At 48.2% G+C, this 27,248-nt stretch overlaps 3 protein-coding genes and 1 long non-coding RNA gene across 20 annotated transcripts; 2 read left to right on the top strand and 2 right to left on the bottom strand.

Annotated features, from left to right (window-relative positions):
* Positions 1-1,827: 1,827 nt before the first annotated feature.
* On the top strand, positions 1,828-20,186 carry slc2a15a (solute carrier family 2 member 15a). Of its 12 annotated transcripts, none has more exons than XM_088384289.1 (13): positions 1,828-2,108; positions 11,673-11,771; positions 11,955-12,115; positions 12,358-12,482; positions 12,568-12,713; positions 12,818-12,950; positions 13,096-13,283; positions 13,375-13,489; positions 13,558-13,659; positions 13,787-13,862; positions 13,987-14,114; positions 18,248-18,291; positions 20,042-20,186. In XM_088384289.1, the coding sequence occupies exons 1-12, from the start codon at positions 2,010-2,012 to the stop codon at positions 18,274-18,276; spliced, it is 1,401 nt and encodes a 466-aa protein (XP_088240415.1). In that variant the 5' UTR covers positions 1,828-2,009; the 3' UTR covers positions 18,277-18,291; positions 20,042-20,186. The 12 variants fall into 12 exon arrangements, with proteins under 12 accessions (XP_088240415.1, XP_088240407.1, XP_088240414.1 ...); XM_088384283.1 differs by having other exon boundaries at positions 1,829-2,108; positions 13,375-13,485; positions 20,042-20,159; XM_088384280.1 differs by lacking the exons at positions 18,248-18,291; positions 20,042-20,186 and adding exons at positions 10,935-11,194; positions 14,534-14,955 and having other exon boundaries at positions 1,829-2,108; positions 13,375-13,485.
* Positions 3,381-4,916, bottom strand: LOC148392728 (ladderlectin-like). 3 transcript variants are annotated; one of them, XM_088384297.1, is made up of 7 exons: positions 4,817-4,916; positions 4,612-4,662; positions 4,479-4,500; positions 4,291-4,376; positions 4,051-4,185; positions 3,777-3,885; positions 3,381-3,661 (listed from the first exon to the last, which is right to left on the bottom strand). In XM_088384297.1, the coding sequence occupies exons 2-7, from the start codon at positions 4,660-4,662 to the stop codon at positions 3,585-3,587; spliced, it is 480 nt and encodes a 159-aa protein (XP_088240423.1). In that variant the 5' UTR covers positions 4,817-4,916; the 3' UTR covers positions 3,381-3,584. The 3 variants fall into 3 exon arrangements, with proteins under 3 accessions (XP_088240423.1, XP_088240421.1, XP_088240422.1); XM_088384295.1 differs by having other exon boundaries at positions 4,760-4,836; XM_088384296.1 differs by lacking the exon at positions 4,817-4,916 and adding an exon at positions 4,768-4,810.
* On the bottom strand, positions 12,372-13,035 carry LOC148392727 (uncharacterized). The gene is made up of 2 exons (XR_015860197.1): positions 12,597-13,035; positions 12,372-12,512 (listed from the first exon to the last, which is right to left on the bottom strand). It is a non-coding gene; the product is annotated as an uncharacterized LOC148392727 (long non-coding RNA).
* On the top strand, positions 20,050-27,248 carry fgf8a (fibroblast growth factor 8a). Of its 4 annotated transcripts, none has more exons than XM_088384293.1 (5): positions 22,965-23,103; positions 23,215-23,251; positions 23,765-23,912; positions 25,271-25,377; positions 26,248-27,248. In XM_088384293.1, the coding sequence occupies exons 1-5, from the start codon at positions 23,075-23,077 to the stop codon at positions 26,530-26,532; spliced, it is 606 nt and encodes a 201-aa protein (XP_088240419.1). In that variant the 5' UTR covers positions 22,965-23,074; the 3' UTR covers positions 26,533-27,248. The 4 variants fall into 4 exon arrangements, with proteins under 4 accessions (XP_088240420.1, XP_088240418.1, XP_088240419.1 ...); XM_088384291.1 differs by having other exon boundaries at positions 23,732-23,912; XM_088384294.1 differs by lacking the exons at positions 22,965-23,103; positions 23,215-23,251 and adding an exon at positions 20,050-20,161.

Genomic DNA, 27,248 nt, shown 5'->3' with positions numbered 1-27,248 from the left:
ATGGGACCCACGGGCTGAAATGTACATTCTCTCATTCTTTTTTTGGGGGGCATTTGCCGTACGGTGAGATTTGGGCCAGGCCGAGAGCCCTCCCTCCGTCAAATGAAGCGCTCCGGGAAGACAGTTGTCTCGCTGTTGACTTTTTATGTCGCACTTAGCGGCGCCAATGCGCTCGAGACTCCCACTCTTAAAATGAAAGTAACCAGACAACATTAGTGCGGTTCATGCGGCTTTCCATACTGGCCAATTCAATATTATTGGGCCGATAATTATCAGACGGACCGTTTCATCCCTAAGAAAGATACAATTTGCGGACAGAAAACAAAACTACAATTGCAGACTTTTAAAAGGACTTGGAAAAAAAATGGCATGCTTGTTGAACTGGAAAGGACAATTTCATTCAATGCAGTTCTAACTTTGTCAAAGTTTGTGCATTCAACCTTCCAATCAATGTTCCATTCGAGAGGGCTTTTTCTCTCTCAGCCAGCCTGCCTGGCTGGCTGGCTGGCTGGCCGGCTGGCTGCCTGGCCGCCTGGCCGCCCGCCCGCCCGCCCGCCCGCCCGCCCGCCCGCCCGCCTGCCCGCCAGGTGTACGCAAGACCTGTCAGCGTCTCCATGTCAGCAGAGAACCCGCACATGCGCCTAACCACTGTCACGTTACGATTTCCTGGTCTAAACTCTCACTCACCGAGAGAGGCAAACATTGACGCATCAATCTAACAGCAATTACAAACGGCTCCACGCCAAGCGCCCCCCAGTCGCCGTGACAATCTGGATGATTGATCACCGGCGCCACCGACTCTCTAACCTGATCAGGCAAATTACCGTGCCGACCGCCAGGGCCATCTGAGTCCCCGACTCAAAATTAAATCCACTGAGCTCATCACCTCAATGCAGTGACATGCTTTCTCACACGCTACTACATGTCCTCCCTCCCTCCACACTTCATCGTCACAACCCCCTCACCTTTTTCTCCAAAAGAGGGAGAGCCACTAAACAGGGCCTCTGGGGGACCGTAGCCCCGAGTGACAGCCATGCTGGAGGAACATGAAGACAAATTAATGTACTAAAGACTTAATGATCCTGCACCCACAGAGGACGAGAGATGGGAGGAGGGAATGTTGTTTACTTTATTAGTTTACAGCAGATTAATGGGGATAATCATTTAAGTGATGGAGATGGATTACCCTTTCAAAGCCGGACACACACACGCCAACACACGTGCACGTGCGCGCACACACGCACACGCACACGCACAGACACTTACTCAATATAACAGAACTGAAAAGTGTGTTGTGGTGTTGGTATGTCTGGCCTTCCATCGCAGTCATTATAAATGTACTCACTTTGGTTTGGCTATGCATGATGTCCCCCGCCCCGGCCGGCCCCGGCCGGCCCCGCCCCGCCCCGCCCCGGCCGGGTTAGTGGAGTGTGCTATTTCTAAAGGTGGACGGACATTTTGCATTGCTTGATTCAAGGAAAAGCACTCTTCTAATTGACTTGCAATCCACCCACGCCCTCTAGCGGCCAACAAGAAACACACTAATGCATATACTGTTTCGATTTGGCGGATTTTCGTTTTCCGTGGGTGGTTCTACAACGCATCTCCCGCGATAAAACAGGGGGTCAGTGTACTATAAATAATTTGAGCCTTGCAGACGCTCTCCTGTTGAGACGACCAACCAATCGCACTCACACTGAGTATGAACTGAAAGCACCGTGCCTGTGTACAGAATTGAGTGTCACGTCTCGTCCCAGCCGTTCCGCTATGTGTTTGTTGTCATGGTTTCTGTCTGTGTGCGCAACCGCCGTGTTGCCCCCCCCCCCCCGCCGTGTTGCCTCACAATCAATGTAATCACGGTCACCTGCCTGCCTGCCTCTTGTTACCTGTCATGGAGATATGTCCCGTCTGCCCCGTCGGATCGTTGTTGACTTCGTGTCTTTTTGGTTCTTGTCGTTTTCAAGTCTATTTCGGTTAGTCAGTCAGGCATGTTATCGTTTTGTTAAGTCATGTCAGTTTGCCGAGTGTGTCTTTTGAGTTCCTCCAATAAAGCAAGCTGGTCCAAGCTGCGTTTGGTCGCCCTGCTCCATCCGATCCGTGACATTGAGGTGAGTGAACCACTCCAATGAGCCAGTGGCCTACTACTCTCTTCTATTCTGTTCTGTTTTATTGTAATATGAACTCAATGGAGACGGCAACTGAATAATTCAACATTGTCTGATGTCATTTATTGTATTGGGTTCGAATGTATTTTCTAAGCACATGATCTGCAGGCACTTGAAGACTGAGGAACACTTTCACATTGTAATGAGTGTCCACTAGGAAAAAGTAGCTCTATCAAGAAATTCTGCTTTTGCCAATCCAACAATGCTATTTGTTTTGCTTGACTGTCAGTATGGTATTCACTACCCTGTATACAGTACGCGCAATGCAATGCAATGCAATGCAATGCAATGCAATGCAATGCAATGCAATGCAATGCAATGAAGTGGTACTGGACAACGGTTTTCCATCATCATACTGAGAGCTGTGGCTAATATTTTGACAATCAAAATAGCATAGATAAAATCTGAAAACATCTGATCCAGTTGGACTCCAATCTTTTTTTGCAAACCGGCAAGGTGAACAAAGGAAGTAGTATTTTCTAATCTCTCACTTGAGTCACATATGGCGGTGAGCATACTCCCTCTAGCGGTTGAGCAGTATAATGCGAGCACAAACAGAAGTGAAAGTGAGAGAAGAGATAAGCGGGAGGGGAGGGAGCGGCTGTCCTCACTCGTATGTGTGTGTGTGTGTGTATGTGTGTGTGTGTATATATATATATATATATATATATATATATATATATATATTTTTTTTTTTTTTTTATGTGTGTTGTGAGTGACAAAGACTCGAAAGTGAGCCTTATCTGCAACGCCATCTCTATTGAGGAAGTGCAATTTGAGCACTTTCCCCCATGACTGAAAAGATCTATCGCAAGCAAAGATGGACTGTTTGTATTTTCACCAATAGAAAAAAGTGTCACGACTCGTCCCCGGTTGCTTTATGATGTCGATATGTTACCATGGTTTGTGTAACCCTCCCTCCCTCCTTCCCCAGCTCGCCTGCACCTTTTTGCTATTTAAACGATGCCGCGTTTCGGGGATTAGAACAAAGATCAATGTCTGTTTTTTCATGCATGGTAGGGATGCGCACTGTGGACCGCTCGGCACCATAGCACCGTGAAGGTTGTATACAAATGATACGGCTAACGCTCGGCCGACCGAATGAATGAATGAATGACGACTTCATTCCAATCATTCATTAGGACTACTTTTGGATGACCCTGCTGCAGAGATGGGCTCTGACACACTTTGTAGACAAGCATTGTAGACAATAAATATATAGAATGATTTTATTGTTTGATTGTCTTTAAGGATCACAAATGCTCCACAATCGATCCCTTACACCTGATTGTATGCAAAGAAATGAAAGGCCCTCAATGACAGCTGCTACCCACTGCAAAACGATTCAGCGAGTTAATCATTTGATAGCATTTCCCAGAACGATTGATGAACAATTGATTGTTTGCAGAGCAAGAATGCTTAAAAGTGATGCAGGTCTCTTGCACACACGAAGGGTAGTGTACCACCACAGCCGCGATCATTCCACTGATCGTTATCTGTAGGAAGACAAAAGAGAAGACAAGTTCTTTTCTGGTGAAATGTCCATTCCCTTCATGGCGGTTGGTTCGCTCGCTCGCTCGCTCGCTCGCTCGCCCTTCCTCATGTACGTACTTTGGAAGTTGATCTCGACACAGTCTTGATTTGTGTTCATGGTTGGCCTGTTATTTGCCCAGTCGAAGAAATCAACCACTGAGCCATCCGTCCATAAATAATCTCCATCCTGAAAGACGACGTTACATTTTTTGCTTTTCAAAAAAATGACCATTTCACTTCCAGGGAAGCTGAATGAATGAATGAATGAATGTCTGAATGTGTGAATGTATGTCGGAACAGCCCAATGAACTGACATCAGCTTGTTGAAAAAAACCAAAAGCATGGACGTTACCACGATCCGGTCATATAGTCCAATCCAAGTCCGCGCAAAAGAGCCAGCCCCAGCCAGAATCACATGGCGGACGACTTCATTTTCGAGTTGATTGTGGATGGAAACCAGGTTTCCGCCGAGAATGTTGCAGATAGTCTAAGGTTGGAGAAAGCCAATGACAAGATGAACAGAAGCCAAAACCCAAAAAAAGCCCCCCCCCCCCCCATCTCGTTTTCATTTCTGCGTCAGCAAAGGTTGTACCTCCGCAGTACGAAAACGGAATGGCTCGTTTTGGAAGATGAAACAGCGGGTGTCCAACTGAGTCCAGCCGGCAGGGCAACCAAGTCCTGCCACACACGTATTTGACAATCAAAAGCAGTTCAGAGAGTTAAGGAGCCAACGGCAAGACGCCTTGTTGTTCGCAAAGGCTATTCCAGACGGTTACCGACCTTTTTTGATGGAAGCGGCCCACTGTGAGAAAGGAAGAAGAAAAGAGTCAATCCTTTTCCACCAATACGGATGGAACGACCGGCAGTCAAATAGGGCGAGCGCAAAGCACCCGCCGGCCATTGTTCAACTTACACTTCCACTCATGCCGCCACACAAGAGTAACACACCAAGGGCAAAGTGCATCTGTCAAATGAAAGAGAAAAGCATTTGCGGTCAATTGAATGTCAACTGACTTTGGCAATATCAAAGAGGTTCGGGTGCCATTTGATGCTGAACAAACCTTGTTACCTTTGCTGCCTTTGCTGAGGGATCTGAACGAACGAGCGCAACTTCCTACCTTTTTATCCAAATGAATGACGGCCAGTTATTTTTGTGAGGCGGTGACGCACGCTGGAATCAATGTTGGTTTCAGTTGGCACTTGGTGTACTGAATGTAATTACAGAGATGCGCCTTTCTAGTACAATTAAAAAAAAAAAAAAAAAAAAAAAAAAAAAAGAGGTAAGCGTGTGAGCATCTCAGAACTGGGACAGCAGCCATCGTGTCAATAATTTGTCAGCTTGTCATTAAGCCCATTCCAGATCGACAAGCCAGAAGCGGCCGTCGTGTCAGTCATTTGTCAATCGTTCACACCATTAGGGTTGGGCAAGGCTGTTAGGATCCTGAACTCTCTTCCCCCTTCTGCGTAGCGTCCTGTACTTGCGTATTTATTGTGTTATTTGTTTATCTATTATTTATTCATTGTTTGTGCCTTCTAGTTTTGACTTTTGGTATGTTTATTGTGTATTATGTCTTGTCACCGTGGGATAGTGGGAATGTCATTTCGATCTCTTTGTGTGTCTTGGCATGTGAAGAAATTGACAAGAAAGCAGACTTAGCCCAATTCAAGTCCATTGGTTTGGGCGTGGTATGGTGGAGGCTATAATTGGTCCGAAACAAACGTTTCTTCCATTTTGCTGCTTCCAAGCTGGATTGATTCCACGCCCCGCCCCGCCCCGCCCAGCTCATACCACCCAGAGACAAGCATTTGAACCTGTCAAACAAGAGTGCATGGAAGAAAACCAAAAGAAAAAATGTGAATCTGAAAGATCTCAAATTTTGAAAAAACATACGCAAGTGAAAAGAAATAGATGATTCCAAATAATGACCAAAGCAAAGCCGACATACTTGCGCTACAAAGAAGCCGGATGTTGGCCAAGGACCAGCAATATCTAAAAATCGGAACCTGCTCTTTTAGCCACGTCAATGGAATTCAATTTCTAGGTCCTCCGAATTGAATAAGATCTGAAATTCAGCAATATATGTCTCAATTTGCAGCAAGTGATGGGAAATGGCCATCCTACAGTCCAGCAACCTGCTGGAAGCGACGCAGCGCCAACATATACCAGTCAGCCCATCATTATGACGTCCGTATTTATTGAAGTGGTGAAAGCCAATGGGTGAAAGTTGCGTTTGCGGAGTGACTGCGGTGCTAGAGGGTTGCGGGCTGTCCCTTCGATCCTCATGCTCCAAGTGTCCCAGAGCAAGACGCTGGCTGAACCCTCCAGCGAGTGCTACTGATCCTGAGCGGCACTAGAAGATCCTCCGAAGATGTCAGCCCTGTCACTTTCTTCCTGATAACAGGCTGGATTTCCATTTTACAATCCATCCTGTGACAAGTGCTTTTGTGATGTGGTCCTTCAGGTTCATCACCATCACCAATTAAATCAGCTCATCACCAATTAAATCAGCTCATCACCAATTAAATCTGCTGGAAAGTCCCCAGGTTGTTTTTTTCCCCCCGAGGGTAAAAGTAAAGACCCAATGATTGTCACACACACACACACCTATCTGGGTGTGGTGAAATTTGTCTCTGCATTTAACCCATCCCTGGAGGCAGCAGTGAGCAGCAGCGGAGCCACGCCCGGGAATCATTCGGTGATCTAACCCCCCAATTGCAACCCTTCATGCTGAGTGCCAAGCAGGGAGGAGGCAATCTTTGGTATGAGCCGGCCGGGCGCCCGGGCTTTGAACCTACAACCTTCCAGTCGCAGGGCGGCGGACACGCTACCACTAGGCCACTGAGCTGGTATCCCCTTTCGTCCATTTCGTCCATTTTGTCCATTGGGAAAGGAACATTGACGGAAAGACTGAAGACTGATTGATGGCCAGCAGTCCCGCCAAAGAGAATGGGCTCTCCATTGACAGCAAACACCTTAAGTTCATCCAATTCCTCAATTATTTCAGGCAGGCAGGCAGGCAGGCAGGCTGAGCTCAGGTGCACATAACTCACCTTGCATATTGACTTGTGGCCCTGAGGCAAAGTTAGTGAATTGCATAGGCGCACGTATGCACATAAAAAGGCAGCCAAGTTGGAATTGGGACTCAGCTGTACACAGTCCTGCCGTGTGGGAAGACACCAAAGAAAACTGCAGCACGCCAAGACAAAGTCTGACCACCTTTACGGATTACGAAACAAACGTAGGTCCCCTTTTGATGAGTCTTTGCAGTGGAGTTGATGAGCTTCAAAGTTGAGGTCAGGCCAAGGTTGAAAAGCCGCGAGTTGCGCTCTTTGCTTCGGATCGCTCAGCACAGGCAGCAGATGGAACGAGGCTTGTTCAGCATCAAATGGCACCCGAACCTCTTTGATATTGCCAAAGTCAGTCAGTCGACATTCAATTGACCGCAAATGCTTTTCTCTTTCACTTGACAGATGCACTTTGCCCTTGGCGTGTTACTCTTGTGTGGCGGCATGAGTGGAAGTGTAAGTTGAACAATGGCCGGCGGGTGCTTTGCGCTCGCCCTATTTGACTGCCGGTCGTTCCATCCGTATTGGTGGAAAAGGATTGACTCTTTTCTTCTTCCTTTCTCACAGTGGGCCGCTTCCATCAAAAGAGGTCGGTAACCGTCTGGAATAGCCTTTGCGAACAACAAGGCGTCTTGCCGTTGGCTCCTTAACTCTCTGAACTGCTTTTGATTGTCAAATACGTATGTGGCAGGACTTGGTTGCCCTGCCGGCTGGACTCAGTTGGACACCCGCTGTTTCATCTTCCAAAACGAGCCATTCCGTTTTCGTACTGCGGAGGTACAACCTTTGCGGACGCAGAAATGAAAACGAGATGGGGGGGGGGGGGGCTTTTTTTGGTTTTGGCTTCTGTTCATCTTGCCATTGGCTTTCTCCACCCTTAGACTATCTGCAACATTCTCGGCGGAAACCTGGTTTCCATCCACAATCAACTCGAAAATGAAGTCGTCCGCCACGTGATTCTGGCGGGGGCTGGCTCTTTTGCGCGGAGTTGGATTGGACTATATGACCGGATCGTGGTAACGTCCATGCTTTTGGTTTTCTTCAACAAGCTGATGTCAGTTCATTGGGCTGTTCCGACATACATTCAGACATTCAGACATTCAGACATTCATTCATTCAGCTTCCCTGGAAGTGAAATGGTCATTTTTTTGAAAAGCAAAAAATGTAACGTCGTCTTTCAGGATGGAGATTATTTATGGACGGATGGCTCAGTGGTTGATTTCTTCGACTGGGCTTCCGGCAGGCCAAACATGAACACAAATCAAGACTGTGTCGAGATCAACTTCCAAAGTACGTACATGAGGAAGGGCGAGCAAGCGAGCGAGCGAACCAACCGCCATGAAGGGAATGGACATTTCACCAGAAAAGAACTTGTCTTCTCTTTTGTCTTCCTACAGATAACGATCAGTGGAATGATCGCGGCTGTGGTAGTACACTACCCTTCGTGTGTGCAAAAGACCTGCATCACTTTTAAGCATTCTTGCTCTGCAAACAATCAATTGTTCATCAATCGTTCTCGGAAATGCTATCAAATGATTAACTCGCTGTATCGTTTTGCAGTGGGTAGCAGCTGTCATTGACGGCCTTTCATTTCTTTGCATACAATCAGGTGTAAGGGAGCGATTGTGGAGCATTTGTGATTCTTAAAGACAATCAAACAACAATAAAATCAGTCTATATTCATTGTCTACAATGCTTGTCTTTATTAGCGTTGCAAGTGTGTCAGAGCCCATCCCTGCAGCAGGGTCATCCAAAAGTAGTCGTAACGAACGATTGGAATGAAGTCGTCTTTCGTTATAAACAAACGAGCGTCAGCCGTATCGTTTGTATCCAACAGACCCGGGCAAAATACGGCCCGCGGGCCCTATCCGGATCGCTGGAATGATCGCCGCTGTGGTGCTCGGCTACCCTTTGTGTGTGCAAAAGATGTGCATCACTTTTAAGATGCATTCTTGCTCTGCAATGCCAATGGTTTGGAAATGCTATCAAATGGTTTGTGTGTATCGTTTTGCAGAGGGGAGCAGCTGTGATGGACTGCCTTTGGGATATTTGCATACAGTCCGGTGTAAGGGTTAGGGATGATGATGATGATGATGATAATAATTAATAAGGAAGCGTGAAGCGGTGCAGTGCACAGCGTGCTGTCTGCTCACAACGTTAACAGGCCTGCCTGCGTGGCTGCTGGCCTGCATGGCTGCCTGCATGGCTGCCTGCATGGCTGCCTGCGTGGCTGCCTGCGTGGCTGCCTGCGTGGCTGCCTGCGTGGCTGCCTGCATGGCTGCCTGCCTGCCTGCTTGCGTGGCTGCCTGCCTCCCTCCCTCATCAGCTGTGGAATAAACTTGACAATTGTCCATTTTCCCGAGTGAGCGTAATTGGCACTGGAGGACCGTGCACTGCGCAAACTCTCAGTGCATGGGCAGCCATTGTTATTGCTTGGCGTGCCATTGTCAACCGCTGTTGTCAGACGGTGCATTTCTTGCTCTCAAGTTGAGTCCTTTGGGAACGGGGCCCCTCGCTTTGGTGTTGCATTGCTTGACTCTTTTGCTTGATAGACATTTTGTTTGTCTCTTTTATTCCTTGCAAACTCTTTTGCTTAACTGACTTTGTTTTTGTCTCTTGCAAAGTCTTTTGCTTGATAAATGTTTTGTTTGTCTCTATTGCGTGCAAACTCTTTTGATTGATAGCCTTTTTGTTTGTCTCTTTATTCCTTCCATGTTTTGGCAAGCACCTGCCTTCAGCATGTCGACACACCTTTGTTGAAGAATGTGTTGGGGAAGGCGTAGCAGATTGACAGTAGCTAAACAATGAACTGTTGTTTACATTGTTTTAGCAGGTGTGTGTGTGTCATCAGTTTGGAAATGCTTGGAACTCATTTGGCCCTTCGCGTCTCCATTTCTGTGCCCGTGAGAAGGTGGCCCAAATTCCTCACCGAGCTCCAGAGAAAGCAAATGGCCCGCAGTTTAAATAGGGGAGCTGACGAGTGGCCGTTACGGGCCGAGCGTGACAGGACGGGAGGGGCCAGAGCAGAGAGACAAAAACCGCTTTTGAATTCCTCCTATTTGATTCAACTCATAGGAAGGCTTGCAAAATGCGTGCAAGAGTCAACAATATACGGCCACTGAACGAAAAGGCTTAAGCAAAATCCCCCAAATCCCAAAACCGCTTGGCCAAAATACGTAAATGGCAGCGTTTCATACCAAAAGAGTTTGGCCTGTTTATGACGCACTCTCCCCGACAGGAAGGAGATGTTCTATGGATGGACAAGTGCATACAAATCATGATTGAGCTCCATTTTCAAGGCCGCTCACATGAACACCGTCAAATGGGCTCCTATTGTCGCATACGCTGCCCAAAGTCTGCCGGCCAGATGATCTGCACCATTTTTTCAGTTGAAGACTAATTGGGAGATTTTCTTTGAACAAACGCTTCTTTTCATTGTGAATTAGTTGAGGTCAAGTCCAAGCCAAGTCGAGGATCAGTCTGAGAAGAACACACACTACTCTCCTTCATTGCGAGTGGAGGGGAAGAAGGAGAAGAAAAAAAAAGACCATTTGCACATGACTGCGCTCGCATTTGTTAGATTAAGACCAAAGCTGCACGTGACGACAATTCAGCCATTTGGAGAGGAATGAACGATATTGATTCCGTTCCTATCAAGAACAAAACAAATCACCATGCTCAAACTTAAACAGTTGTGCTTGGCATTCGTACAACTTTCACAAATCTATATTTGAGTCTGTAGTTGGTGAAATGCGTCTTCTAGTAGTTTTGCTTTTCTTTTGTCTGACTCTTGTTTGCTTCCCTTGTATTTATTTGTGTGTCGCATGGAGCTTAAGGCGCCGTTCGGAATCGAGCGCTAATCCTCCCCGAGCGAGCGAGCGAGCGACCGAGCGACTTCCTCAATACTTTTCCTTTTCCCTCGACCATTTGATTTGTTCACAACAGGGCTCATTGTCCCACTTCTCTTTCCTCTTGGTATTTCTTTCTTTCTTGTCCTCCACTCTGCTGCTAGCCTTTGCTTTTTGCCCCCCGCTCCCCCCCTCCCGGATTTTTCCTCATCTAAATTGACTTAGACTTAATTGCTTCCCGCAGGTCTTTTTCTCGGTCTGTCACGTTGCAGTCCGTCATGTGATGACACTAGCCCGCTTGTGTATTGGATCTTGTGCACAGCCGAAGGACGGAAGGAAGAAAGGAAGGAAGGAAGGAAGGAAGGAAGGAAGGAAGGAAGGAAGGAAGTGAGACATGCTCTGCGGTTTATGAAGCCACGGACGCACGCAGTGGCTTTGCACTCGAAGCCCAACGCGACTTGTTCAGCTATGCCGTCCATCGCTCGTAGTGTACAATGAACTCTCCTTCTGCGTGGAAATTCACGACGACAATTTTAAATGGCCGAAGAGGTTTTAGTGCCGGCATCTGGCAGAATAACCCCGGTAAGTAAAACCTTTGGTCAAAGTGCTCCAGATCAGGGTCAAATTTAAAAGTGGCTCTCGATATCGTGATTATTTTTATAGATTTTTCGTTTTTGTTTTTTTGCACTGCATTTTCCTCCTCTTTGGTCAGCAGCTATTCCGAACGGAACCGTGTGACATTTTCTTTGATGGTTTATTCGACCTTCTCCATCGTTTGTGCTTTTTGCGTCCTTAATGTATGAAACGTAAACGGCAGTGCACTCTGACCTTCTTTGGTCGCCCGGAGGAATGCGAAGCGCGCCAAGACGTTTTTAGAACAAAATGCCGTTTCACTGACGAATAATAGCCATAGTGTTTGAACACGAGTGAGCCCAAATGCGAAGCACAAGCCTCAAGCAAGGCAAGCAGCAAGGCAACGGTAGAGGAATGCCTCAATTGACATTGAGTGGTAAGTCCGATGATGTCTCCTTTTCTCTTCTTTTCTCTTTTGCTTCCTAAGCACCTTACAGGCTCACTGTTGGCCGTGGCTTTTCTGACTTCCTTTGGAAGTTCCATGCTCTATGGATACAATTTAGCTGTGGTCAACTCCCCAGCGCTGGTAAGCAAGCGACACTCCCATCGATCTCAAAGTATTTGAGTCCAAAAACACCAGAACCACGTTTGATGAATAGAAACAAGAGATCAACATTCCATGCCAGGAACATAGACTGCCATGTTTGTTTGTTTGTTTGTTTGTTTGTTTTTTCCTCATTGAGCTAATCATGCGTCTTTCTTTCCTCAGTATATCAAGGACTTCTACAACCAAACGGCGTTGAGGCGCAATGGAACCGGACTCAGCGGGGAGACGCTGACACTGATGTATTCACTCACCGTGTCGGTATTTGCTATCGGTGGTCTGCTGGGTTCATTGATCGTGGGTGTGCTGGTCACTCGCTTCGGCAGGTGAAATATTTCATATAGTAACCAGTTGATCGAATAGTATTCAGTAAAGCCTTACGGCGATTACGGTCGTGTCTTTAGCGTGGCACGCGTGTGTTGTCGATGCCAGCCAGCCAGCCAGCCAGCCAGCCAGTCAGGCAGCCCCATACCTTTGAGCCGCACCAGCTGCCGGATTGTTTCGGAATGTGCCTTTTTGTGGTCTTTCTCTGCCCAGACCACCACGCGTATCTGTGCTGTCGTTTCAGAAAAGGGACAGTGGTCAAGAGCACAGTTCTGGTGTTTATTGCCGGTTCCTTGATGGGCTTCAGCAGGAGCTGCGGTTCCCCCGAGATGGTCATACTGGGTCGTTTCATAACAGGGATCCACTCAGGTCATCGTCTCTTTCCGTCAAAGTAGCATACTATGACCACAACGCAGAGCTTAAGGTCTTTAAGGCGTCTTTGTTTTTACCACAGGCATCTCTTTGAGCGTGGTTCCAATGTACCTGGGTGAGATTGCGCCCAAAAACCTCCGGGGCTTTCTGGGTCTGGTGCCAAGTATCTTTATCGGCACAGGAGTCTTTGCTGCCCAAATCCTTGGACTCCACGAACTGTTGGGAAAGGTACAACTCCCAGCTAGCCTGCCGGCCGGCCACTGTGCCGATATGCACTTTCTCTGTAAAGTAGCTGTATTGTGCGCATTTCCAATAAAGGTCATGGTTTGCAGGAAGAGCACTGGCCTCTGTTTCTCTCTGTGGTGGCGGGACCCACATTTGTCCAGTTGTTGCTGTTGCCGTGGTTCCCAGAGAGCCCCAGGTACTTGCTGATTGACAAGCACAATGTCCACGCTACCATCACAGGTCAGTAGCGGCATCGTTAGCGCTCGGTCCGTTCCTTTCCTTTGCTTTCCTTTCCTTTGCTTTCCTTTGCTTTCCTTTCCTTTGCTTTGCTTTGCTTTGCTTTCCCGACACGTCTCTGCGGTTTGCTCGCTGTGTCTTTCCTTAGCTCTGAAGCGGTACCGAGCCAATTGTAACATCCAGGCCGAGATTGAGGAGATGCAGGAAGAGCAGCGCTCCTTGTCGTCAGTGGAGACACTGTCGGTGTGGAATCTGCTCCTGGACGAGACGGTCCGCTGGCAGGTCCTCAGCGTGGTGGTCGTCAACGTCGGCATGCAGCTCTCTGGCATCGACGCTGTAAGGAGTATGGCTTGAGCTCGTCCGGGCTTAGGACGGCGGAGGGCTTCTTTTAAAGTCGCACTCATTGGTTGATCTCCTCATCTGATAGATCTGGTTCTACACCAATGACATATTTGAGAACGCAGGGATTCCCACGCCAGAGATCCCTTACACGACAGCAGGCACAGGCGTGATAGAGATCATCGCTGGACTCGTTGGGGTAGGTACGCTGGCAAACGAGGCCAGATCCTAAAACGGAGCGTTATCTAATGACCACGTCTGGTCTACCTAGTGTTTCACCATAGAGAAGCTGGGAAGAAGGCCTCTTATGGTTGGAGGTTTCACCATGATGGGAATCTGCAGTGCCGGGATCACGTTTACCCTCATTTTACAGGTCAGCGTTGCGGCTCAAGCGATTCCACTCGCTCCTCACTGGCAAATGGTGCTCTCGCCTTTCCATCCGGAGTGACTTTGACAGCTACGTTTTTGTTTTTCTTTTTGTTTTTTTCTTCTTTCTCCAGACTCGTTTACCCTTCATGCGTTACGTGAGCGTCTGCTGCGTCGTCGGCATCATCGCCGGATTCTGTATCGGCCCAGGCGAGTCGCTCCGTCGGGACGTCGCGCTCACATGAGTCGGATGCTTTTTGGCCATTTCCGATTGGTTCATTTCAAACCTTTTGTCTGTTGTTGATACTGAGGCTGCAAAATGTCATTGTTGCAGCGGGGGTCCCTTTTTTGGTCACAGCAGAGCTGTTCAAACAGTCCCACCGCCCAGCGGCCTACATTGTCGGAGGATCTCTCAACTGGCTTTCCAATTTCACTGTGGGCTTTGTCTTTCCCTTCTTGCAGGTGAGTGCGCTGGGGGGGGGGGAACGGAAACAAAAGTAGGGGAGGGGGGGCCTGGCTTTGCTTGTAACATGATCTTTCGAGTATTTAGCCACTGATTGATTGCATGTGGCTGGAAACAGGTGCATGCAGACAAAAAGGATTTGGAGTTAGAAAAGTATTTTGGACTGGCAAATATCACATTTTCTTTAGTACTTTTGCAGAGCAAATTGTGCATCTCTGACGAAATTGTAGTTTGGCATGGGAAGGGATGGGATGGGATGGCATGAGATGATGGGATGACATGAGATGGGATGGCATGAGATGGAACGGCATGGCATGGGATAATGGCGTGGGATGGCTTTGGTCCAAGGCTGCTCAGTGAAAAGCAGCGCACAATTGAATGTCCCATACTCTGTTTTTCTATTTGATCCAATGACTAGATGTCGGCCGGGTCTTACTGCTACTTGGTCTTCGCCAGCATTTGTCTGTCGGTGGCCGTCTACGTCTACGCAGTCATACCCGAAACCAAAAATAAGACCTTTATGGAGATAAGCCGCTTGTTCTCCAAGAAGCAGCCCGTTCTTGAGACCCAGTGCCTTCTCCTGGTGGACCAGCTGAAGCTGAAGAAGATGAACGGCTACGGAGGCCTAGAACATCACTCGCTGGACTTTGAGAGCTCCTCCTCTATACCTTAAGGAAGCTCTCCGTTTGAACTCTTGAGTGTTTGTTGAGGACACACGTGTGCTGCTTCTGTAACATTGGCGAAACGCAGAAAGCAATTCATGAAATACTGTCCATGGTACAATGTAACTCAGCTCGTGTGGCAGTTCCGTCCAATACAGCCTGCCCTGAACCAACCACATGGCGGATCCAGCACTCGTATTTATGCTTGTCATCCATTTGAACCAATGGAAGAGTCAACAATTGCCATAGCATACTCTTTATAAACCAACGACTTTCTTGGCGAACGCTTATGCAGACAATAACAATGGCGCTAATGAAGCGTGGCTCTACTAACATGTTGCAAACAACGCATCACTTTGATGCTTACGGTATGTAGTGTGTGTGTGGCTCATTGCTGTCAATGTGTTGTGTATTACTAGAGGAATGGATTTAGTGAGCGAGCGAGCGAGCGTGTGACGCCTGGGCGGCGTGATTATGATGGCTGATTGGGCACACCTGAGGCCTTTTCCATACCTGCTCCCAGCTGCCCTATATAAACCCACCCACCCAGCCAACCACACCCCACCCAGCCTCTGGTTCTGTTGCCCTGCCTGCCTGCCTGCCTGCCTGCCTGCCTGCTGTCAGGTCGCTATCCGTCTGTTCTTGGCTTCGCTCCCTGTTTGGCCTTCCCTCCAAAGTGCTGAGGAAATGGCTGAGGGTGCGTGCCATTTCCCCATCCATGTTTGCAGAATTGTGCATGTTTTTGTGCAGAATTGTCTTCGAACTTTGGATAAATATTGATTGACGTCATTATTGGATTTGTTGTCAGTTTCTGTGCTGAGCAAGCTTTCCAACGATGCAAACATTTGGATGACCATTCAGAATGGTGTGAATTTCCCTTCCCTTATACAACGGGAGTGCGTGACTCTGGTGCCCGTTGTCGTAATTGGTAAGCAAAGCAATTGTCACGAACAAAGACTGGGGCGGTGGCAGCTTTTTCCGAAAAATCGCTGCTAGACGACAAGTTGTTTTGATTGCGGGCGGGCATTTTGTTCTCTAAAAATGGCATACAACCGGTATTATTGCATTCGTAAGTTGCCACGTTTTTAATTGAAAAACAATGACAAAAGGCGGCAACTAAATACCAACAAAGGAGGAACACGTTAGCGCTTTTGTATTTTCCTCCCGCAAGCAGACGCTTGGAAAGCGTTTCAAAGCCATTGCTCATGCACAAGTCAAGTCAGCCATGTGCTTGCCAAAGAACGAACCATTGTGTCGCGCCCAGTCAACAGCAGTCCCCTTAGCACGCTTTGAATAGGATAGGATAGGATAGGATAGGATAGTACAGGACCGTTGCCAATTTCAAAGCGCAAATCATCTCTATTAGAAATGGATGACAGCGTGACAAATTCTTTGACAATGTGGGTGCGGGTGCTTTTGTGCGAAGGCTTCGTCTCAGGCTTTGAGTTGCTCTGATTGCTAGTTACATGACATTGCAAAGGAAAGGAAAGGAATGCAGTGCAACGCAATGCAAGGAATTGTTGGGTGTTAGCCGCAGCCGTCCTTGAAAAAACCCTGATTGCAATCGACCACTGGAATGTTGCCCTACAGCTGAGGCAGCGCCTTCCCCAACTCGCTAGCGCCCTCCCACGGACAACCAGCACTACTGACTCCAGACGATACAGAAGCAGCAGTACTGACGACAGACAGACAGGTTGACACAAGCAAAATATGGTGTTGCTGATTTTTTTCTTAGCTCTCTAGATGTTTTACTTTGACATACTCTTCAAATGAATAGACAGAAACGCGTCAAAAAGTTGCATTTCAATCCTGCATGGAGCCATCGTCCGATCATTTGAGCACAGCCCAAGTTCCTTCTCGAATCCTTCAAACATCCCATTTAAAAAGCTTTTCCCCCAACCTTGTTTTCCCCCAAGTCATGCATGTCTCGCTTGCCCGCCTCGCGCCAACTTTTCGTCTGCACATAACAAGCTTAGCCACGAGATGGCACCGACGATACATGCAATCAGTCTGTTGGTGGAGGGACAGCGGGCGGAGCAGGTTGGCGAGCTGAACAGAGAAGGAACATGTTGCCTGCCTGCCTGCCTGCCTGCCTGCCTGCCTGCCTGCCTGCCTGCCTGCCTGCCTGCCTGCCTGCCTGCCTGCCTGCCTGCCTGCCTGCCTGCCTGCCTGCCTGCCTGCCTGCCTGCCTGCCCAAACGCCCGCCCGCCCGCCTCCCTGCCTGCCTGCCCAAACGCCCGCCCGCCTCCCTGCCTGCCTGCCCAAACGCCCGCCCGCCTCCCTGCCTGCCTGCCCAAACGCCCGCCCGCCTCCCTGCCTGCCTGCCCAAACGCCCGCCCGCCTCCCTGCCTGCCTGCCTGCCTCCCTGCCCGCCCGCCCGCCTGCCTGCCCGCCCGCCTGCCCGCCTGCCTCATTGGATATTTCCAATAGACTGCTTCACTCTGTTTGATCACAAGAGAGTTGCTCACCCAAGGCCTCATCTTGGAATGGCCAAAATGACACCCACTTGTTATTGCTCAAGTCGTTTACGATTGTTGAAAGCCAGAAACGACAAATAGCCAATCCGCAGCTCAATACGCAAGCGAGGGAGTCTGTGGGCCTTTATCTGCTGCATAGCCAGTTTACCTTGAAACCTATTTGAAGTCATTGTCATCTGGGCTGCTTGAATGTGTCCCACAGCCTCATCTTAACAAGTAGCGGCAGTTCACAACTACCTGAAATAGTGGAGCCCCCCACGCACACACACACACACACACACACACACACACACACACGAGTGTCTGCCTCGGCGCATGACAATACAAGCGTTTCCCACCGTTGTCATCCTCCCTCCACTTGTTTCTCTTGACCCTGAGAATGGCCTTTACAGCCTTAATAGCCACAACACGGCAATAGGACGGCGCTTTGGCCGGCAAATTGAAACCGCCGCCGAGCGCATTTGGGCATCCGGGCCAACCATACGGTCGTTCGCTTTCAAACATCTATACAGTGGTACTGTCTGTACAATACGTACTGGATGTAGCTTTTGAAAAATATTAGATCGTTACATTATTTTCTTTGGTGTGAGCTTGTGCGACAGTGAGAGAGTGCGTGTGTGCGTGCGTGCGCGTGTGTGTGTGTGAGAGAGAGAGAGAGAAAGAGTGGTGACATGAGCAATAGACGGATTGCTCTTCTAAGTCTCATCCTACAGGTGATTGATCAGTTAACAACTATTTCCCTTACAGACCCTTGATTGAGTGAGTGCTGCGTGTCTTTTTTTCTGTGCGTGTGTGTGAGAGCCTGACGGCGATTGCCTCAGCTTGGGGTCTTTCAGCTCTTTTTCTGTGATTTTCCTTACATATTCATTGTGCTGCTGCTGCCGCCGCCGCTGCCGCCGCCACTGCCGCCGCCACTGCTGCTGCTGCTGCCACTGCTGGTGCTGCCGCCGCCGCCGCTGCCGCCGCCGCCGCCGCTACTGCTGCTAAACAAAGGTTCTGCATTTCACCCTCTGTGCTGTTGACAGGGGTAGCTCCAGGTATCCTAACCATTAGGATGGAAAGATTCTCTGCCAACCTAATTGTTGTCCATGGCTTGGCATATTGCTGACAATAGTGGGGGGGCAATGCGGGCAGGCAGGCAGGCAGGCAGCCACGCAGGCAACTTTGTGCATCGATTGGGTCAAACACCAGAGAGAGACTCGGATGGCCTTCAATCTGGCTCCCAGTTTAGCACCTATGATGGCTTAGCTCGCTCATGTGTCACCATTGTCAACTGCAAGATCCTGAGTGACATCCCCTGGGCCGGGTGGAGGGAAGCCAATGCTCATATTTCTACATATAATACCTTAGTCGATTGATATGAACATTTGAAGTTCAGCTTTGAAGGCACGCTTACTTCTTGACTTCTTCTAACGGCGAGAAAAGAGTAATCGGACCCAGGTTGAGTGAAAGAGCGAGCTGACAGCTGTGTGCACTGCAAGGCGGCCGGCCATTTGATTGGCGGGCGGGCGGGGGTTGATTGATAAGGACCCCCCTGCTATTTCAGTGACAGCTTCTGTCAGAGAGCCACCTCGCGTCAAATCGGATGAATCAACTGCTCAAGCCTGCCCCCACCCCGACACACACACACACACACACACAGGCAGTACCGCTGTGAATCCAATAAAAGCATGCCATGCTCAAAGGTTTTGAGAACGAACCTTGCAAATTTGAAAAAGCATCCCAAACAAAGCAAAGCGTAATGCTCCATAGCTTTCAAATTCCATACCAAGAGAAAGCTCAGCTTGGAATTAACCAGACCGCTTGAATGGAGTCTTTTGCACCAAACATGGCACGCCGTTCATCCGATCCAATCAAAGTTCTGTGCGCTCAGATGTCTCCGTCAACCTTGCTGGCTATTTCAGTCCGCTGATAAGTCCGTGTAATAGGCAAAAGGCGGAATGTTCTGAGAAGGTCAAGTGAGTTCACGCTCCAAACTAGGCCTGATAAGACGAGCTGCGTGAAAACACACACTCCAATTCATCTGCAAGACAGGCAGGTGTGCAAAGCTGACCCCCGACTGGACATGAATTCATTACAGCGTCTTCATGGGCAGAAAGCTGTGCTTGGGCAGATGTACATTCAAAAGTACGGGTAGTATCAGACCCCCCCCCCCCCCCAAATTGATCGACTCCAAATGTGCCGTCATTCCGGTCGGCCGGAATGACGGCGAAGGTTTCCGTGAGTTGTCAGGGTTATCAGCCCACGGCAGATAGCCAAGTAACCTTCTCTGTCGCCACCTGCCGTGATAGGTGGAGCACAGATAACGGCTAAAGTGTCACATACCCGAGCGTGCGTGTGAGCGAGCGAGCGTGCGTGCGTGCGTGCGTGCGTGCGTGCGTGCGTGCGTGCGTGCGTGCGTGCAGCTAACCTCCCAGATCATCCCAAATGCATGAAGAAAGAACTTTATTCAAAGATGAATGTTTATAAAAATGGCTAGCAACATCTATTTGTAATTTTAGCACCGCCACGATGCTCAATTTGTCTTTGCGGGCCAAATATAATGACATTGCGGCTGGCCAAATTTGGCCGGCTGGTGGGCCAGAGTTGGACGGTCTTGCTCTTCCTCTGGCTGGGCCTTCGTGGAAGTCATTGAAAATGTCATCGAAGAAATTGACATTGTGACTAAAGACCCCACTCTATAGTTGACCTAGACAAATCTAAGATTTACAACCACTGATTTGAAAATCAGTATGGATACCATTGTAGCTCTCTAGGTCCTTGCTTGCCAGTCATCTGTGTGTGCAGGTTCAGCCGTGTCAGACTACTATCGCGACGGCGGCGGCGGCGGCGGCGGACTACTGCGCTCCGAGAGCGACATATGATTAAATGATCACAGCCGGCGCCTCTCTGGAGGAGAAACAACAGGTCTGAACATCATATAGATCCCTTTGCAACCTTCTCTCTCACTCTCTCTTTTGCTCTCCCTCCCCTCTGCTTTTTCGATTATTCATTTATTTATTTATTCATTCATTTATTTCGTGCTCGTGCTATGATGACGGGATAAGTATGCCTCACCTTTCATGTAGATGTGTGTGCATGCAGACACATGTTGCTCCATTCAACAGCAGGCCCATTTGGTGATTGTCCCTTGGAGGAATTTGAAGAGTGCAGCATGTGCGGTCCCCGTCAGCTCATGCTAATGTCATTGTCATGGCGTGCCAACGTTTGAAGTTAGATGACAGTGAAAAAAAAAGCCACCATATGCTCACTGCAATCATTTTCAAGTGACATGACTGGAATTTGTCACCATGCAAATGGGGATGATGATGCTGCTGCTGCTGCTGCTGCTGCGGCTGCTGCGGCTGCTGCGGCTGCTGCGGCTGCTGCGGCTGCTGCTGCAGCTTTTTGCAAAGCGCTGGCTGGCTGGCTGGCTGGCTGGCTGGCTGGCTGGCTGGCTGGCTGGCTGGCCAAAGAGAGCAAGGGGGGGGGGCAGATGGCTGCATCTTGCACCATTTCAAATTGGGCTGCCCCACTCGCCGTATTTCATTTTAAAATTGGAGTCAGTGGCTTTTGACTGTTAGGTAGGACACAACACATGCAAAGAGAAGGTGCCTGAGGGTTTCTAAAGATGATCAAAACGAAAAACAAAAGATGGAAAGCCAAACTCGTGAGCCTGGAGGAGGGCTGGACGAGGATGTGTCCGTACTAAGTGTCAACGCCTTACCGTGTGTCCAGCAGTGACGATGTTAGATCAAATGAAATTGATTGAGACTGAAGCGTTTCAATTCATTCTGCTCTCCAGGTTCTTTTGGAGCTCCAAATATACTACGTGGTGATGTCTTTGTCAATATTCCACCAATGTTAGCTGATTCTTTCGTTTCTATTTTGGCTGTCAAATGTGAAGTCGTCAATAATTGATTTCCATAACTCTGCTGGGGGAACGGAGAGAGACCGTAAAGTAGCCAGAGAGCAGGAGCGGAGGGGGAAGGGGATTTGCCCCCCGCTGGGCTGCTGATGGATGGATGGATGGATGGATGGATGGAGGCAGGCAGGCAGGCAGGCAGGCAGGCAGGAAAGGCAGGCACCCAGGCAGGCAGGCACCCAGGCAGGCAGGCAGGCACCCAGGCAGGCTGGCAGGCTGGCAGGCAGGCAGGCAGCCACGCAGGCATGCACGTCATCATCCTTCCAGTTTTCCTCCCTCCCTCCCACGAAACCCCCACTGGTGACCTTACCCTGCATTAAAGATTGGAACTTGTTTCATCAAGTATTTTCTCCTTGACAGACAGGTCACAATAGTGTTCTCAAAAGTCCATTTCAAGTGCTTGGCCGATTTCATGAGAATGTTTATTGTGAGGCGTAGTTTCACCGATACACATCAAATGCCCTGTCTCTGAACCAGTCAATCAAGCCTAATCAATTATGGTCGCATCGACCAGCGCAATTGACACGTATAAGAATGGCTCTTTTCATAATGAAACAGGCTACTTGAGGTGTAACTAGCCAGATTTGGTCGAACTTTTTCTCTCTCTCTCTCTCTCTCTCTCACATGCTTTTAAGACTTTACGCGCGTCCCGTTGATTGTTGCAGCTAAAAGGATCGACAAGGCTGCTCGTTTCTTCACTCCACAAGCTTTAACAAATGAAAGGAGGGCTCTTTTTTCAAAAAACGCTAATCGTTTGTAATCCTTTTAATGTCTGTCACGTTGCTCCGTCAATACACACAAGTGAGCCCTCGTGCGTGCGTGCGTGCCTGCCTGCCTGCCTGCCTGCAGCATCCCGAGCGAGCCCGGAAGAGTGATGGAGCTGCCGCTCGGCGCGCGCGCGCGCTTTCACTCGGCCGCGGCTGCATTGCGCTCAAATTGAGGATGTCCTTATTCGACATTATAGGCTGATGACTGTGATGGCGCAGGTTGCCATTTGCACTCAGTCCCAGAGTTGGCTATGTCTCTCAGGTAAAGAGATGTTTCAAGTCAGAGGGGACGGCTGGGAGGGGTCGACGGGCGAGGAGGGTGTGAGGAGGGGTGTCTGCTTTTGTTCCACAGAAAAAGGGGGCTTGTTCTTCGCAGAGCAGCTTGACATTTTAACCGGCGAGGAGCGCCAAGTGAGACGCTTGACAGCGGAGCGGTGTGTGTGCGTGCGTTCGTGCGCGTGTTTATGGGTTAGGGTTGGAAGCAGTCAGTGCGGAGGTGCACCGTCCAGTCCAGTGTGAAATTCTACCAGAGCCGAGTGGGTCAGGGTTCTGCAACCTCTCCGAAACCAGTGACGAGACCGCACCGGCGGGCGGGCGCACGCAGGATCACTCACAACACCTGAACGCCGCGCCGCGCCGCGCCGCGCGGACCACGAGGAGTGCAGGCGTGCGGAAGAAAAAAAAATAAAGTCTGATGATACGGACGAATTTCTAACACGGTCGGACTTCAAGGAAAGAAACAAAAAAAGAAGAAAGACCGAAAAATGAAAGTAGCTTAACTAAACCATGCAGCGCCTTTTCCAACAATTCAACTCTCTGCCCGGCTTCTGCAAGTGCACTTAAGACTTTTGCCTGCCGGCCAGCCGGCCAGCCAGCCAGCCAGCATTATCTATTAGGACCAGTTGAAATCAACTTGAATAAGTGTGCTCAGTGGACAACAACGGACTATGTCCGTTTGACACGAATATGCTCCAAACCAAATTGGCTGTGCGCCCGTGAGCGCTCGCTCGCAGCGCAGCACGCACCTCTGTGACTTTTGTGGATTTCTCTCAAATCACTTGGAGCTTGAGGGATCTATTTCCCGCACGCAAGAACGTCTGGAGTGACAAGTCTTTCAATTCCTGCAAGTGCTTGTCCCCTCCATCCAATATGCGGCCTACAACGAGATGTAGATTCGTGTAAGTATACCGACTCTTTTCCTTTTTTTTTTTTTTTTTTTTTTTCTCAGCTTCACTGTGTTTGCATCAATATTCCAAATCCGCAAACTAAATGTGATTTGCACATTACAGGTTTATACACATATTCGCATTCTTCTTCTACGCTCAGGTAAGTTGTTTTATTTTTACCTCAACAATATTCGTTCAGTCTTCATTTTGGAATGACTATTTGTTAAGCGCAACCTCCACTAGGATTTGAACATAAGGTGAGGGCAGAATAGAATAGGCGGCCGGTCGGCTGGCCGGCCCACCCTGCCGGTTGCACGTATAGCGGACCCGGTGCACGGGCTTTTGCTTGCTCCGAGACAAATGTATACGCTTGCTCTCATTCTACCACGGCCGACTAGGACAGGTGGAGAGGAAAAGCAAATAATACATTTTGATTTTATTAATTTTTTTTTACGGTTTCTTACGAAGCTGTCCTTCAAACTGCCGTAAATAATAAATAAATAAATAAATCATAATACAAAAACTAATTTGTTTGCGACTCCTGCCGTCGATTAAAAAAAAAAAAAAAGAAAAACACTCGATTGAGTTTGCATTTTTAGACGTAGAGGTACTGATTGTGATGACATCTAATTTCTGACAGGTAACCAATCAGTCCCCGCCTAATTTCACGCAGCATGTAAGCGAGCAGAGCAAAGTGACAGACCGCGTGAGCCGCAGGTTGATCCGGATCTACCAGCTGTACAGTCGGACCAGCGGCAAGCATGTGCAGGTCCTGCCCAACAAGAAGATCAACGCCATGGCTGATGATGGAGATGTGCACGGTAAGCGCAACGTCGTCTGCATGCGTCGCCGATGGGAATTCGATTAGAATTATTGACATTGAAGAAAATGTTTTTTGTTGTTTTAAGATGCATTCTAGCCAATTCAAATCAACCATTTTGTTCTGCTGAAATGGGCAAATTTACATTTTCACTTTTGCTTGGAGCATGGAACAAATCTATCGATTGCCCTGTACGCTAAAGTATGTAGGAGGGTCCTTTATGTACGTTCTCAGTCTTGTTGTTATTATCCATTTCCAGTCAATATTTTGGTATGATTCTTTATGAGAAATAGAGCAGAAACAAAGTTGACTTCAAAAGGCCACAAAGAGAAGTTTTGCTCGTGAAAAATACTACCAGCAAGCTATTTGTAGATCTCAAGTTGTTTATTGAGCTGGATACTATATTTGGATTTAAGAAAGGATGAAACATCAAGTGACTATTTTAGGTACAGATCGTGTGCAAAGGCATTTGACTGCGGTGGGTGCTTGACATCTTTCTGTACGTCTGGAAGAACCATTAAAGTCTTACATCCACCTCCCCAAAATTTCCACTTCACAATTTCAAATGCTTGAAGTGGAACTTTACAGCAGTTCCCTGTCGTTTTGTTGTTACAGGTGAGGGAGTGTGCCTCGTTGACTCAATTTGAATATGACACAAAATAATGTCTCTTTTTTTTTTTTTTTTTTTTGCAGTGCAACAAATAGAAAGGGGGGGGGTCTTTGTAATAGATTTGTATTCAGTTCAACAGCAGTCTCAGCCCCCACTGCCATCATAGACTTAAGATACAGTATTTTCAAGACAATATAGATTCACTCCAATTTTGTACATTTGTGATGACGAGTTTTTTTTTTGGGGGGGGGATACATACCAGTGCATAGGAAACTAAAAATGGCATATTGCTCTGCAAATTCCCTAAGCGTCATAGATCTCAGCCCCTTTTTCATGTGGCTGAAAAGCAATCCAGCCGAGGCCGTAATTCCTTAGCGTTACAGTAGTTGGGGGGATATAGAGACAAATGTGAATGCAGATTTATTTGAAGATAAATTCCTGATGGGGATGATGGGCTTGCCTCCTTAACTTTCAAAGACTCCAAAGACACCTGGTTATATCATTTTGAAAGAATTTCAGGATACATCAATCCATGGAAGGGAATGATTCCACAGGTTCTTGTTTTACGTGGATACTATGTGTGTACAGGAAGAAAGGGAAAAGAAAGGCTCCTGAAACTCAATTTCAGACCTGCATGCACACGTGCGGCGCTCATGTAGCTGATGAGCATAGTCATAGAAACATAGTTGCTCAAAGCCTTCTCTCTCATTAGCGGCGGTGTTAGTGACAATGTTTTCTTTTTTGCTCAGCCAAGCTCGTCGTGGAGACCGATACGTTTGGAAGCCGTGTGCGGATCAAGGGAGCCCAGAGCGGCCTCTACATTTGCATGAACAAGAGGGGGAAGCTCATTGGCAAGGTGAGAACTCCCATGACTCTCCTTCTTGTTGTTGTCGTTGTTGTTGTTGTTGTTGGCTCTCGGGTCAAATGTCAAAGGTCATGTGAGCTCAGTTCATAAGAACCAAAGTCTAGTTTTAAAGATGTTTCATGTTGACACAAAGCAAGATGAAGCTAACATCAATGATGCAACATGAGAGACATCTGAATTCACAAGACTGTGAATGAACACATTTAATAGCATAGATCAAGGTCCAATGGAAAAGTGATGATCTAAATGGCGGTAAGATTGTAAGAATCATTTCACGGATCCGCTCCCTACCTCCCTCCCTTCTCAACGCACACACACACACACGTATAAAGAGAGTGGCCGGCCGGCCACCCACCTAGCTAGCACCCTGCCTCGTACACCATCTGCCCGTAGCTCAATTACAGCATGTCCCAGCCCCATGAAAAAAAAAAGATACAACAGAAAGAGTCTTTTGGATGTACCTGTTCGTAAGATTGCATCTCCTGTTTTGCAATTGAGTCGGTGCGCGAGCACTTCTTGTCCAGCGAGTTGAGTCATAAATTATCCATGAAACTACGCAATGTTATCAACCAATGAAGAGGAGCACTTCACTCAAATTCCTACAAGCCATACCGACAGTCAATCAACAGTTTGTAAGTGAAAAGTGGCTGTTTTCACCCCAAGCAACCGCCCCCCCCCTCCCCTCCCCTTCCCTCCCCTCCCCTCCCCAGTTGTAATGTAAGTAACATATGCTGCATTTCCAGAATGAGGGGAGGAGGCATCATTGCGTTAGCATGTGTCTGTGCATGCAGGGTACAGGCACTTCCAATTGGGCTTTTGAAAAGCAAATCAAATGGCGCGCGCATCACTCTGACTGTGCAGAAAAACGGACAAGGGCGCGACTGCATCTTCACTGAGATTGTGTTGGAGAACAACTACACGGCGCTGAGGAACGCCCGCTACGAGGGATGGTACATGGCCTTCACCCGTCGAGGACGGCCGCGAAAAGGCTCGCGGACGCGCCAGCACCAGCGTGAGGTCCATTTTATGAAGAGACTGCCCAGGGGTCAGCAGCCCGCGCACCCCGGCCACCGGCGACCCTTTGACTTTGTTCACTACCCCTTCAACCAAAGGACTAAACGTGCGCGCTACTCCGCAGAGCGCTGAGCAATCCAAAAAGTGCTGAGGCAGGCAGAAGGGAAACAAACTGCCAGGCTGAGCCAGGTTGAGCCAGGTTGAGCCAGGTTGAGCCAGGCTGAGCCAGGCTGAGGCAGACTGAGGCAGACTGAGGCAGGCTGAGGCAGGCTGAGGCAGGCTGAGCCAGGCTGCTACATTTATCATCACTAGTTGATTCAGTGCTCTCTTCTGCTATGTGTAGTGGATGTATTCTTTTTTTTGGGGGGGGGGGACTGTAAATAGACAAGAACTCTATTTTTGTACATGAGATTTTTAATTTCTGACTATAAAATCAAAAATAGTGAGTTATTTTTTAGAAGCACAGAACTTATTGAACTATTATTGACAAGTTAGTAGAGCCTTGTTGTTTTTTCAATATCTCTTTTGATTGTGTCCCTTGAACTGTAACTTGAACAGATTGATCGCAGTTCAGTGGCCAATGACCGTGTTCATTTATGAGGGAATATGCGGCAAACACAGGAAGCTACGTTTGAATATCAGCGCTGAGTACTATTATGACATTAAGGTGAAAAAAAAAATCATCTTGGACATACTCATTGCCCCTCCCCTCCAACTCTCTTGTTCTTTGTATGTCTGTTTTGATACATAAAAAAGGATATATTTTATTTGACGTGTAAAAAAGGATGAAATATTTATTGAAATATGTCATGAAATACTGAGAATAAATACCTACTTGTTTGCTACTG

This window comes from Syngnathus floridae, chromosome 9 (genome assembly GCF_059516105.1).
Source record: "Syngnathus floridae isolate MCC-2025c chromosome 9, RoL_Sflo_1.0, whole genome shotgun sequence".
In the NCBI taxonomy this organism is placed as follows: Eukaryota; Metazoa; Chordata; class Actinopteri; order Syngnathiformes; family Syngnathidae; genus Syngnathus; species Syngnathus floridae.
This window is presented reverse-complemented; position numbering and strand designations above follow the sequence as displayed.